The sequence below is a fragment of the Vipera berus genome, assembly GCF_964194415.1.
Source record: "Vipera berus genome assembly, chromosome: 2".
Taxonomy (NCBI): domain Eukaryota; kingdom Metazoa; phylum Chordata; class Lepidosauria; order Squamata; family Viperidae; genus Vipera; species Vipera berus.
This window is the reverse complement of record NC_138203.1, coordinates 166,199,534-166,213,739: the sequence shown is the minus strand read 5'-3', so window position 1 is coordinate 166,213,739 and position 14,206 is coordinate 166,199,534. Positions and strand designations below refer to the sequence as shown.

General features: G+C 38.9%; 1 protein-coding gene across 6 annotated transcripts in view; it reads left to right on the top strand.

Annotated features, from left to right (window-relative positions):
• The window catches only part of CSNK1D (casein kinase 1 delta), a 33,005-nt gene continuing 18,799 nt past the window's right edge, over positions 1 to 14,206 (top strand). For all 6 annotated transcript variants that reach the window (XR_014025114.1, XR_014025115.1, XM_081317666.1 and 3 more), the window contains exons 1-5: positions 1 to 247; positions 9,212 to 9,322; positions 10,113 to 10,261; positions 10,728 to 10,956; positions 11,847 to 12,017. Coding sequence is in view for 4 of the 6 variants with exons in the window: in XM_081317666.1 (XP_081173792.1) it covers positions 172 to 247; positions 9,212 to 9,322; positions 10,113 to 10,261; positions 10,728 to 10,956; positions 11,847 to 12,017 (736 nt within the window). In the remaining 2 variants the exon portion in view is untranslated. The remainder of the gene's footprint in view (positions 248 to 9,211; positions 9,323 to 10,112; positions 10,262 to 10,727; positions 10,957 to 11,846; positions 12,018 to 14,206) is intronic.

Sequence of the window (14,206 nt, the reverse complement as noted above, 5' to 3'; positions counted from 1 at the left end):
TCCGGGACTAGGGGCAAAATCGGCGTCCATCCTTCCCACCCGGGCTTCGCTGCCGCCCCCGAACACCTGGGGCGTCGAGAGACGGGACCGAAGGCCGCGATGGTCGCTGGTGCTGCCCTGCACTGAGTCAGGGTCCTTACAACAGGGTTGGGTCCAATCGAAGCCGCCTCGATGGAGTTGAGAGTCGGGAACCGGTACCGGCTTGGCCGAAAGATCGGGAGCGGCTCGTTCGGGGACATTTACCTCGGTGAGAAGGCGCTACGAGATCCGAGCGGTTTCGGGAACTCGGGGGGATCGGAGGCCGGGGTGGGGTGGGGTGGGGGAAGCGGCTGCGTCGGGAACCGGCTCCGGTTAAGGGAAGAGTGGGGGTTTTGCTGGGGCCTTCCGTCCGGGCTGTCCTACTTGGGTTGACTCTGCCGGGCGAAGTGAGAGAGGAACGCCCCAAGAGGCGCATCCAGTACGAAAGCGAGAAGCCAGCCTCGGATCCCGTCACTCGGATCCCCGGCGGCGGGAGAGCCATGTTTACTCGAAAGTCAGGCTCCCTGATTTCCGCGGTCTTTCCTGATTACGATTCTTCCTCTTAATTTAAACTAGGAAGAAACGACGACAAGAGTTGAAGTCGTGTCCGGTAACATCCTTGATGACCTTGGGCAAGTCGCCCTCTGCCCTGCTTCTCCCCCGTTTCCCTCTTCCTGCTTGCCATCGGGGTGGGGAGAGGAAGGGGAGAGAAATACGGAAACAAAATGTAACCGTGCCTGGGTTGAAGACTACGGGCTTCCGGGAGAATGCCAGCCGCTCGTAGGCAGACAAAACCGTAGCTGCTCTTCGGTTAGCTCGGCAGGCCTTAAATATTCCCGAAAGTTTCGGGTATTTTGCAAACTAGCGGCTTTGGGGGAGGAGGAGAGCCTACAGCAGGGGTTTTCAAACTTGGCCCTTTTATGACTTGTGGACTTCAACTCCCAGAATTCCTCAGCCAGCGTACGCTGGCTGAGGAATTCTGGGAGTTGAAGTCCACAAGTCATAAAAGGGCCAAGTTTGAAGACCCCTGGGCCCTACAGTGAAAGTAAACGCCGGAAGGAATTTAGCTGGTTATTGTCAGCTTAGTCTCTCCTGGTTTTTAATAATACCACAAGCGTGAACCTGAGGTCTGGTACCTTACATCTTGGGTAATGAATTTTTAATCCATCCAGAAAAGGATGAGGTGGATTTTTCTGTTGCATTTTATATGTTGTAAGCTCTTCTGGGTGTCTCCTTTCAGATTGATGCACTTTAGGCAAAGGTAAGCCAGAAGTACTGTTGACTGAAACGTGATTCTGGTAAAACAGCTCAGAAATCAGTCATACTAAGGTTTATGACTACATTGCATACATTTGAATTGGTATAATGGGGATTGCTCATGCTGCTGCTGCTGTACAAACGTGTCAAAATCCGAGCTGCTTCATTTTAAATACTTTATGGATCGTAGAGCAATGAATCCATCATTAAGGTCCTAATATTTTTGGTGACAACATAACCCAGTGCTTTATATCGGTGACATTACAATGATATGACAACACATCCACACAATGACATAATCATACGAATGCTGTGATTATGTATTTCTCAATGTCTTGACACAAGTATGTAAATCATGGCGTTTGCATGATCATGTCATATATTTGTTTTCTCTCCTTGTGGATACCCATAGTTTGTTAAAATAAATGAATAGCATTAAATAATGTATATTCAGCTTTCTTTTTTTAGCTGTTAGAGATGAAGGACAACATGAAAATCAATGGCCAATTTGAATAATTGACATATACAGTATGCTTTATTGTACTATTATGTACTGAAGATTAATGGTGAATACTGTGCAAATGCAGCATTCTGAGATCTTTCCTTTTTTTTTTAACTTGGAAACGATCATGTACATGAGAAAGCTTAATGTGGTTTCCCTTCTACATGATATATAGAATGATATATAGTTATTTCAGTGTTATAAGGTAGTACTTCTGAAGCCATTTAGAAAACTCTGCACCCAGCACAAAGAAGACCTATAATTCTCTTGCAGCTCCACCTATAATTAAAGTTGTTGTACAAGTTTAAAAACTTCATATATGTATCTTGTTTCTAATACCCTGGCCCATTAAACTATCAGACAGCAAGCAGATGTTTACCTCATGTAAGGGACAACTACATATTTTCCTTTTGAGAATGCTATATAAGAAAAGTAGATGTTTTTAGCTTATGTAGGAAATAGGTGTAGCAAAATTAAAGTAGCTGTTGGTATTTTGTTTATATCCTTGTACTTCAGCTTGAGGCCATGAGTTTTAGTCTGATTTTAGGCACAAAGCCAGTTGGGTGATCTTGGGCCAGTCACTTTTTCTCAGCCTTAGGTAAGAAACAGTGGTAAACTTTCAAGAAAACTGCAGTGACTTGTCCAGGCATTTCCCAGAAATAAATAAATAAACACTGACTAGGAAACACACAAAATAGTACATTCTACATGAATAAAATTCTCTTAAATGACTAGGAAGTTTGACGTAAATAGTTATTCCATCAATGTAAGACAGGCATGTCAAACTGCCGGCCCATGGGCCGGATGCATCATATTAAAACCACGCCCATTGGCAGCAATGGAGAAAAAGTCATGATACGTCGTGCGATGTCATGTGACATCGCGAGTTTGACATGCCTGATGCAAGATTTCCAGGTTTGTTTATTTATTTTTTGTTTATCAGATTTATATAGTTGCCCATATCACAAGACGTGGGCAGCATACAAAAATCAAACAAAAAGAATTATATAAATACTACCATTATAAAAATAGCAATAATTATTAAAAAATAAAATAAACACAGACGTGGAGAAAGTAAATATTGGAGCCATCATAAGATGTTACTGGATTCTTGGGACTCCCAAGCCTAGTGACATAACCAGGTCTTGGGAGGGATTTCTGGAATATTAACAGGGATGAAGCTAACCTGACTTCACAGGGGAAGTATGTTACATAAGGCAGGTGTCCCAGTACAAAATTCCAATCTCCTGGGATCTACTAAAAGTAAGTCCCGAGCAGATGTTATTCACAGCATGCCTTCTCTACCAGATCTAATGGGAAAGGCTGTTGTAATTGGGGATAACTTGTCTCATGGTTCAATTTTAGTAAGCTTTTGAACCTTTTAACATTCCCATGTGTCATTTATTAGGTTCATATAATGTATACTACAGCGTGCTGGAGAACGGATCTCAAATGTGGTGAACACTGGTGTTCTGAGAGGCTCAGAACATTGGAGTTTTCTAGCATTTTCTTCCCACTGGAGGGACAGAGAGGATAGTGTTAGCTAAACTGCTAGCAGATGCCAATGTTATAAGCCTTCCAGAATGGCAGTGTTTGCCAGGGTTTTTCACCAATTTGAGTTCCATTTCTCCAGCCCATCAAGGGATTTTGGTGTGCTGGAGGTAAAAAGGAAAAGGAGTCCCTGCAGATTTTACTCCGCTAGTCATTGCCAACTAGGGGGCGGTGCCCATACAGTTTTCATCTCCTTGAAACTGAAATTCAGATTAAGGAAGGTTGTTTAGATTATCTGTCTACTCTACTTTCTTTTTAAAAAGTCAAAGATTTCTGTGTAGTCTTATCTGATGCTTTCTTGGTTAGAAATAGGTTTCATGGGGGTGATGCAATGATATAAAAGTTTGTGTTTTTTTTAAATTTAGTTTACTACTGGCCTAACCCAGTGAAAGTTAAGCCCATGTAAATCTCATTAATTTTATTAAGAGAATGGAAATATATACCTAAATATCTCCTGTTGAAATATAGGGCTTATAAATACTTAATTATAAATACTTAATCAGGGTGCCACCGATCAGAGAATGTCGATTGGTGGCCCCCAGCGGGAGGTCCTTCTCTGTGGGCGCCCCGGAGCTATGGAATCGGTTGCCGGTTGAGCTCCGGATGGCGCCCGACCTTCGCTCCTTCCGTCGCGATCTGAAGACACTCTTATTTGAACAAGCCGGCCTGGCCTGATGGGGGATGGGTTGGGTTTTTATGGTCGTTTTTAATATCTGTATTTACTGTTTTTAGTCGGGCATATGTTTAATTTTCTTTTAACTTTTGTATTTTTGTATCTTTTATATATCTGCCCTGTTCACCGCCCTGAGTCCTTCGGGAGAAGGGCGGTATATAAATAAAATTATTATTATTACTATTATTATTATTATTATTATTATTATTATTATTATTATTATTATTATTATTATTATTATTATTATTATTATTATTATTATCTCTGTTTCAAGGTCATTGAGCCAGTGCTGTCCAAAGACATTTCCATGGTCATGTGGCCAGCAGGAGTTCACAGAATGTTATCTTCCCAACAAAGTGGTTCCTATTTATCGACTCGCATTTGCATGCTTTCAAACTGCTAGGTTGGCAGGAGCTGCAGTGAGGGTGGGAGCTCAGTCCATTGTATGGCGCTCGGCTCTCGAACCACACACCCTTCCGTGCTGGAGGAAAGGACTTCAAATCTGGCAAAAGCACTAAGAAATACTATTCTCACAATCGTTCTCCCCAGTAGGCCGGGAAGAGGGCCCAGGCTTCTTGGAATCCTCAACCCTCTTCCTACCCCACCCAAATCAGGAAGCCTGGGCCCTCTTTCTGGCACTCCACTTAATGATCTATGCGGACACGTAAGGATTGCAGCTTTGAGAGCTGGGATTGCAGTTGTTGAGCAAAGCAGTCATGTAGTGTCTCACTTAACTGATTTGTGCAGTGACTCAGATTCCAGACCCAATTGTGGTCGTAACTGGAGGACTACCTGTATATAGTAGTAGGGATATGATTCACACTCTCCACTCAAGCCTGAGTCTCCATTCCTGACCCCTGGTTTAGATGAGGCTCAGCTAAATTTCATATCAAGTAATATTGTGACAGTATATTTAGAATTCAGTTTGTTGTTTTTCTTTTCTTTAATAACCAGGTTACAAAGAAATAATAATGCTACATGTCTATGCATTTGAGATTTAAATATTCTGTTTATTTGCCAGCTGAGTCCTAGCATCTCTGGGCAGCTTATAAAATGTTAAAAAGACATTTTAAAACAAGAAAACAGCATAAAACAAAAAAAAGAACCAAGTTGGCAAATTTAATTATTTAATTAAGATGAGAACAAAGAAAAGGGGCTTTGTTCACCCTTGGCAAAGGCCTGGGCAAAGAGCCAGATCTTCAGGACCCTTCAAAACATGTAAAGTGGGAGCTATTCCATGGTTGGGGGTGGGAACCTCACTCCAGAGGGTAGACAGTGCTACAGAGAAGGACACCTCTGGGATCCTGATAGATAGCATTGGTTAATTGAATGAGCCTAAAGCACCCTGCCAGATTGGATCAGATGGGCAGATACTATGGGAGACATAGTTCGAATGAGAACCCAAAACTTTGTAATGTGGGACTAAATTGATTCCTGAAATGGAAAAGAAAGAAAAATCAAATCCCATGATCCTGCCTATTGAAAACATAGCAATACTCTTGTTTCTACAGCCATCTATAATCAGCCTTGTTATACATACACATTTTCCTAGCACTGAAGAATATTCTGATTTTTTTGCCAATATTTTTCTGGTACAATAGCTTTAGATTTCCAACAAATCATATTATTATAGCAGACAAATCATCTAGTCGTGAAACTAATTTTATGTATCCAAGATGGCTTTCAACTTGTTTGTGACAACTTTTTGTACAATATGGTCAGCTTCTTTTGAAGCTGAATTTGAAAATTACCAATAGTCCTCAGGTTATGATGGCAATTTGGACTGTACCGTAATTTATATTGCTAAGTGATGCGGCCCTAAAGCATGAAGTCATGTGACAAACACTGCTTAGCAACAGCACTCCTGATTGCCATCATAAGTCCAGGACCACACGAGTCATGAAGTAAGGCTCACCCATGACTGTATCATGGGAAGAGCAGGAGTCACAGGCAAACAGGCTGGTAAGCAAGAACTACAAGTAGGCAGACAGGTGTCATGCAGGGAGTGCCTTGGGTGGCTGTTAGAGAGGATGAACGGGTAGCTACACAATGGAGTGCACAGACAGGTGCCATGCAAGGGGGGACACTTAGAGCATGGATTGGTAGGTGCTGCAGATTGGTGCTATGGAATGTGGGCAGGTGAAAAAATGGCAGGAGTGAACAATTTGCAACAGCTAGTTGACAGTCATTTGAATCGTGATCTTGGGGATGCAATCACAGACTTTTTTTAATCCCTTGTTCAGTGATGACATAACTGAATGGTTATTGAACAAATGGTTGTAACCCAAGGACTATCTATACTGTAATTTATTGAGATCACCTGGGAATCATGAAAAAAAAATATTCAGTTATTTTATTTGGCAAGTATGAATTCACAAATGTGTTGGATTCCTACAAAGTTTAGTCAAATTTGGGGTCCACTGATTTCAGTAAGAAAAAGTCAAATTGAAGGGAATTTGTGTGTCTTTGTCCCATACAGTCTTTATCATTTTGTAATGCATTTTAAAAAAAAAATTTCCTCACACGTTTCAAGCTCTTCAGTAATAGGATTTTAATGTATAGTTTTCATCTATTCTGGATGTCACATTTTTATTATATTTTTTGATGGAAGAAGGTGATCTTTTTATGATTTCAACTGAGTTAATTTAAAAATAAAACTACTGTAATGGTTTCTAACATACATTGGTGACTTAATGTGTTATATCAACCTACCCAGTTGTTACCATGGATTAGCATGATATGCAGATCCACTGATCCAAACAAGAGAAAGTAAAACCTTGTCTGCATTTCATTTATTTTAGGCAATAGATCAAAAATAAAAAACCAAAGAAGAGTGAAAACATGGATAATATTACTGCAAACATGGATGTTACACAAAACAGAATGAAATTGAGATAGTTAATACACTGCAAAAATATTTTCTTGCTTTTATTGCCCTTGACAGAAGTTTGACCACTTTTATTACACAACTAGAATATTCTGATTAACAGAGGTCTAGTATGAAATTAACGTGCAGAACGTTGGTAACAGCTATTATTGGGGCAGTTATCTTCTGGCTCTTCAGCATTAAATCTACAAAACAGGAAATATGTTCAGCTGAGTTTTTCTATTGGTTGTTATAAGAATAAACTTGTAAAGCTAAAGGAAGTCTTGCATATCTCCTACAGAGCATTTTGAAAATTATTCATTGAATGAGACCAGAGCGAAAGCTAATTGGTATTCAACTAGATTGATATTTCAGCTAACTGAATTTTCATGGGAAATGTCTACAGAATTGTATAACAAAAGTTGTACAAGCTGTAACAAGAATTTAGATGCAGTTTCATTTCAAATTTGATTCACTCTAGGAAATATTAGAACAGTTGAATCTGTCTGCACATATGGCACATTCATTACTATTGTAGATTGATTTGTTTTTTGATTTTATACTGTACTAGACCACCAGTGAGCCATTGGGTCATCCTTTGAGAGAAAAGCAGTGCAATATGGTGTGACCATATTGGTTCAAAATTGGGAAAAGCTGTATACTGTCGCCCTGCCTATTTAACTTATATGCAGAGCATATCATGAGAAAGGCAGGGCTAGATGAATCAAAAGCTGGAATTAAGATTTCTGGGAAAAATATCAACAACCTAAGATGCAGATGATACCACTCTAATGGCAGAAAGTGAAGAGGAACTAAAGAGCCTCTTGATGTGGGTGAAGAAGGAGAGTGCAAAAGTTGGCTTGAAACTCAACATTAAGAAAACCAAGATCATGGCATCTGGCCCTCTCAATTCCTGGCAAATAGATGGCGAAGAAATGGAGGTTTTATTTTCCTGGGCTCCAAGATCACCGCAGATGGTGATCTTGGAGCCCAGGTAGAAATTAAAAGACGCTCCTAGGAAAGAAAGCCATGGCAAATTTAGACCGCACACTAAAAAGCAGAGACATCACCCTGCCAACAAAAGTGCGTATAGTCAAGGCCATGGTTTTCCCAGTTGCAATGTATGGCTGTGAAAGTTGGACCATAAGAAAGGCTGAGTGCCAAAGAATTGAGGCCTTTGAACTATGGTGCTGGAGAAGACTCCTGCGAGTCCCTTGGACTGCAAGGCGATCAAACCGGTCAGTCCTAGAGGAGATCAACCCTGATTGTTCTTTGAAGGCCAAATCCTGAAGTTGAAACTCAACTTCAGGAGATCAACCCTGACTGCTCTTTAGAAGGCAAGATCCTGAAGTTGAAACTCAAATACTTTGGCTACCTAATGAGAAGGAAGGACTCACTGGAGAAGAGCCTAATACTGGGAAAGGTTGAGGGCAAGAGAAGAAGGGGACGACAGAGAATGAGGTGGCTGGATGGAGTCACTGAAGCACTAGGCGTGAGCTTAAATAGACTCCAGAAAATGGTAGAGGACAGGAAGGCCTGGAGGAACGTTGTCCATGGGGTCGCGATGGGTCGGACATGACTTCACAACTAACAACAACATGGTGTGACCAAACAAAATAATAAATTTTAGCTTGAACATATTGCCAATATTGCCCAGATCTGTAATGATCTAAGAATAGCTATCCTAAATAGAAAGATTATTGTAGTGGCAAATAAATTTCCATAATAAGACAATATTTACTTACCTAAATAAACAGAATGACCACAGATGGGGAAAAATGCAGTGAGAGTGGGAGCGACTTCTGACGTCTTATCAGCTTCTCTGTTGAATTTGCTTGTGGGAAGTTGGCAGATCACATAACTACAGAGACATTGCAGCAGCCACAACTTTGCAAATGAAACCCTTTTGAACATCCTGGAAATTGGGTCCTGGATTTTTTACACATTTTTTTTAAGTTAGAACTTTACTTTTTTCACCATTGAATTTCAGTTTGTTAGATAGCGCCAAGTCTGTCAGGATCCTCCTGTATCTTAAGCCTATTTTCTGGAGTGTTGGCTATTCCTGCCAGCTTGGTGTCATCTGTAAATTTGATGAGTTCCCCATCTATCCCGTCATCCAGATCATGTTGAAGAGCACTGGGCCTAAAAGAGAGCCTTCGGGTACTCCACTGCATACTTCCCTCCATGTAGATGCAGTTCCATTGAGGACCACATGCTGAGTGTGGTTGGTCAGCCAGTTATGAATCCATCTGGTGGTGGTGTTGTCTGGTGGATCAGATGCCTAATAGCAAAGCTCAAAATTTGTCAAAGCATTGAATTATAACATTGAATTATTTTCTTTAAGGTACTGACATAGCTGCTGGAGAAGAGGTTGCCATCAAATTGGAATGTGTCAAAACCAAACATCCTCAACTCCACATAGAGAGCAAAATTTACAAAATGATGCAAGGTGGAGGTAAGCGTTTTTTCCCCCTCCTGAATCATGCAGGCACAAATATTTCACGTCTAGAAGTCTTTCAAATTGGTAAAGAAGGGTGGTGCTTACCTGAGCAGTGCTGTAATGTGAGAGTTTTCATTAACAGTACCACCTGAGCACTTTCTACCTGTATTTTCCCCACATTTCATAAATTATTATTAAGGAATGATATTGTCTAAGCATACGTATAAAATCAAAAAAGTCACGACGATGGCTTTTTTTGCTTTGTGCTAGTAGTCACTTATTTTTAAAGCTAGGAAAAAAAGCAGAAATCTTCATAACACGTTGAAGATGGGAGTAGAGAGGCTGAGCCTGTTTCTTTCCATACTTGAAATATTTAGTTAAACTAAGCTGTATGTTGCCTGCTACAACTTTTGCATATTGTGTATGCAGATCAATAAGGACTTGAAGAACACTATACAAAAAGACTAAATAAAAAGCTGCCATGAACATTCCTTTGAATACTTAAATATTTTGGCACAAATATTTTGGCACTCTTTTTACTTACATTCCAGTTTGACAGATTAAATTTTTAGATGATTTGGCCAGCAAAGAACTATGATAAAGCTTTTGCCTTCTTTTAATTTTTGACTTCCTACTTGAATGTTCTTTGAGGAAAGGATCATGTATTGTGAATGTATAGTATTTTAGTAATTTCCAGAAAAGAAAAATAATGTTGGAAATTAAAGTAAATGTGAAGGCATCACATTGATTCAGTGGATATCAAATCTATAACGTGCTATGAATAATCTATTTTTCCATATTCTAGTCGGCATTCCCACAATCAAATGGTGTGGTGCTGAAGGTGACTACAATGTAATGGTGATGGAATTGCTAGGACCAAGTCTTGAAGATCTCTTTAACTTCTGCTCAAGGAAATTCAGCCTCAAGACTGTTCTTCTACTTGCTGACCAAATGGTATTAGAATCATTGTATTTCTTGGCTATTAGAAATGAGAGTTTCCTAAAAACTTCTCCCTACTTATGTTATGTGCACTTTTTCTGAATAAATGTTGTAAATACTACGAATTAGCTTCTCTTTCTATAAATGTCACACCAAATCTAGCAATTTTTTTTGTATAGCAGTGATCAAATGTTGTGGTTAGGGCTGCCTTATATTTGTGATTTATAAATTAAATAATGATTTACAGTTTATATTTTCAAACACAAGTCCTATCCAGTGAGATCACAACCTCCCTTTTAAAGAATACTTTTCTAAATGGTTCTTAGAATGTGAAGATCAAATAATTAAATAAAATAGTGTACTTCATTTAATGTTTAAATGTTAGCAAAATATAAGTTTAGTGTTATTCAGAATAAAGGAAGAGCTGAATGTATAGAGTTTCATGTTTACTAATTCTGGAATTGTGTTTTTCTACAATTAGATAAGCCGAATAGAATATATTCATTCAAAGAATTTCATCCATCGAGATGTAAAGCCGGATAATTTCCTGATGGGATTAGGCAAGAAGGGCAACCTTGTCTACATCATAGATTTTGGGCTGGCCAAGAAATATCGCGATTCTCGTACTCACCAGCATATTCCTTATCGTGAAAATAAAAACTTAACGGGAACTGCCCGCTATGCCTCCATTAATACTCATCTTGGAATTGGTGAGCTGGTGGTAGATTTTTGTAACTTAACTAAATTGTCATAGAGTAAGAGTACCAGAAAAATCAAAATATATCTCAACTGATATATGATAGGAGATACTGTGTTTTATGAGCACACATTTAATATTTAAATCACATTGCATTGCAAACAGCTTGATGTTTTTCTAATTCGTTGATAGATGCATCATTCATGGATGGTTGGGTGGTTGGTTGGTTGGATTTGAACGGGATTTATCTCATCCTGGATGGATGGATGGTTGGATGGATGGATGGATTTGAACGGGATTTATCTCATCCTTGCTCCAAGTGGATTCTAAGCAGTGTAAAATGTAACAGTACAATCTAACAATAATAATACAAAATGCAAAGTTTTAAGTTTAGCTCTTACGACTCCGTGTTCATCAGTTATGAAAGGCCTTCCAGAATAGTCAAGTTTCCACCTGCTTCCAGAATGCCATGACGATGGAGCCATTTTGACTTCAGGGGCAAACTAGTCTAAAGGAGGAAAGCTCCCATAGAGAATTGGAACATGTAATAGTAAAGACATTCTTTGCAGCTGAAGCTCATAGAAGTTGTCATTTCCTGGATGAGTGATTGAATACCTTGCTATTTTATTCTGGGCTGAAAAGAATTAACAAACTTTGCAGATTGTGATTTGCCTGAATTGTCTGAGTCAACTTTAGCTTCCTGCTTTTACTTCTGTATGCACCAGTTCTCTGATCTTTCAATATTATTTACAAGCCTGCTTAAAATAACTATAAGATAGCGTTTTTTCTTGTAGTTTAGTTGTAACTTTAAAATCTTGCCTACATAACTTATTGCTTTATACATCTTTGCACTGTTTCTCCAAATAATAGAATCTGATGGCTGTACTCTTATACTCCTTGTAGAACAATCTCGCAGAGATGACTTGGAGTCCTTGGGCTATGTACTCATGTATTTTAACCTGGGCTCCCTCCCCTGGCAGGGATTGAAGGCAGCTACAAAAAGACAGAAATATGAACGCATCAGTGAAAAGAAAATGTCTACTCCCATTGAGGTTTTGTGTAAAGGATACCCTTGTAAGTTCCCTCTCTAGAATAAATTTCTTTACTTTATGTTTAAACCTAAGTTTATAGTAATGCTTCTTTTAATGTAATGTCACATATTTTGCTGTATTTCTATTTTAGGAATAATCCTGGAACTAACTAATTATCTCTTGAGTTTAACGAATGTATGTAAACTAGCTATTAAATAACTTATTCCCTTCATTCCCTTTGTCGTTTCAGAGAATAATATCTGTTCATAGATTTTCTATTGTATACAATATTCTTATGACAAACACCTCACTGTATAGCTAGCCCTCCATTAACAAGTATTTTTCTTATTGATTGAATTTTTGTATTTCTAAATTTGAAAATCTAGCGCTTAATTCACTTGCATTGTTCGTTTTATAAAATTCTTCTTTAAGAATACATATCCTTATAATGTTAGCATTTGAAACTGTATAGAGCAGATTCCCCATTTGTACATTGTGTCATCCCAAAGATGACACAATGAAATTCAGTTGAGTCTAATCTTTCCATTTTCTTACATCTAATGGACAGAATCTTGTCGAGCTAAAACTATAAGCCTCTAACCTAATAAACACAGTAAATACATGCAAAGTCTTAGGCCACCATTACTTTTGTTGTTGGTAGAATGTTGTTGATGGTATAATCACAATATAATTATATCTCAGTCTCATTATTAGAATACAACCAGAAAATACAGGAAATTTGTATGCAGTATTCAAAAACAGAAAAAAAGCAGAAAAAACAGCTTCCATAGGCGAAAGTGGCAAGTATGTAGTGTGACTTCCCCTTACACTTGAGCAACGGTAGACACTTGGGTCCTGTAAACCTAAATGGAATCCTAAGTACTGTTATTGTTAGCACCTGTTTGTGTCCTATTTCATTCCAAAATGACTACTGTGCCAAAAGGTTTATTATACCAGGTTTGTGCAAGACGTGCTTGAGCATTACATTCAGTATATACACATGTTGTATGAGTGTAATTCATTGGAAACTGGCTAATAAGACCCAACTTTCAATCACATTATTCCAGTAAAAATGTCAAAGATCACAGAATGTGACAGACATAAAATCATACTTTTGCATTAGCAAAACCATTCTCGAAGGGAAATCAACAAACAAACTGGATATTCAAGATGTGGTATTCAAGCTGTTATAAAGAAATTTGAGAAATCAGCAGAGATCAAGGCCAAAAAAAAAGGAATGTAAGGCCAAGGAAACTTAAATTCAAGTTCCTCAGAGTTTCTTCTTTGAGAGACTGAAGAAAGTCCAGCAAGGATCTGACTCAGCATCTGGCAGCTTCATCGGAATGCCAAGTTGGCCCTTTTACAGTCCAGCAAAGTTTGATCAGGAAGAGACTTTGTGGAAGGGGAACAGCCAAGAAACCACTTTTGTGGAAGGGGAACGGGTGAAAAGGCTAAGATATGCTAAAGTTCACAAAGATTGTAATGAGGATCAGTGGAAAAGAGTATCATGGAATGATGAATCCAGGTTTGAAATGTTTAGGTCTAATCGCTGACAATATGTGAGAAGACGACTTGGAGAGAGATGGATGAATGAGTGATTGCAGCCTTCAGTGAAACATGGTGTGGGGTCTGTTCTGTTTGGGGCCTGCATTTCTGCCATTGGTATTGGTGATATTATCCATATTGATGGGATCATGAAATGCAGAAAAGTACAAGCATGTTTTAATTCATCATGCGATTATTTCTGGAAAGCACCTGATTGGCAGTAGGTTTATGTTTCAGCATGGTCACAATCTCAAGCACAATGCTGGTGCAGTGAAATCATATTTAGTGAGAAAAACAGCTGATAAAATCCTGAGAGTCATGGACTGGCCTCCCCAAGGTCCAACCCTGAATATTATAGAGGCAGTATCACCGGGACAGAGAAAGAAATAAAAAACAACCTAAATTTGAAGAAGAACTCTGGAAAAGTCTGAAAGAAGCTGGTATAATATACCAGAAGATTACCTCAGAAAACTTCACGAGTCTCCTCAAAATAGTTCAAGATGTGCTTAGAGCCAAGGGAGGTCACATCAGTACTGACTTTTGCCAGAAGAAGCCATTTTGATCTGAAAATTGTGCTTGTTTTAAGTTTTTGTGTACATTATTTCCTGTCTTTTCTGTTGGAATCTTAATATAGAGATTGAAAAATAATCATGGATGGTCATTAACACTTTGCTAAACAAACAACAA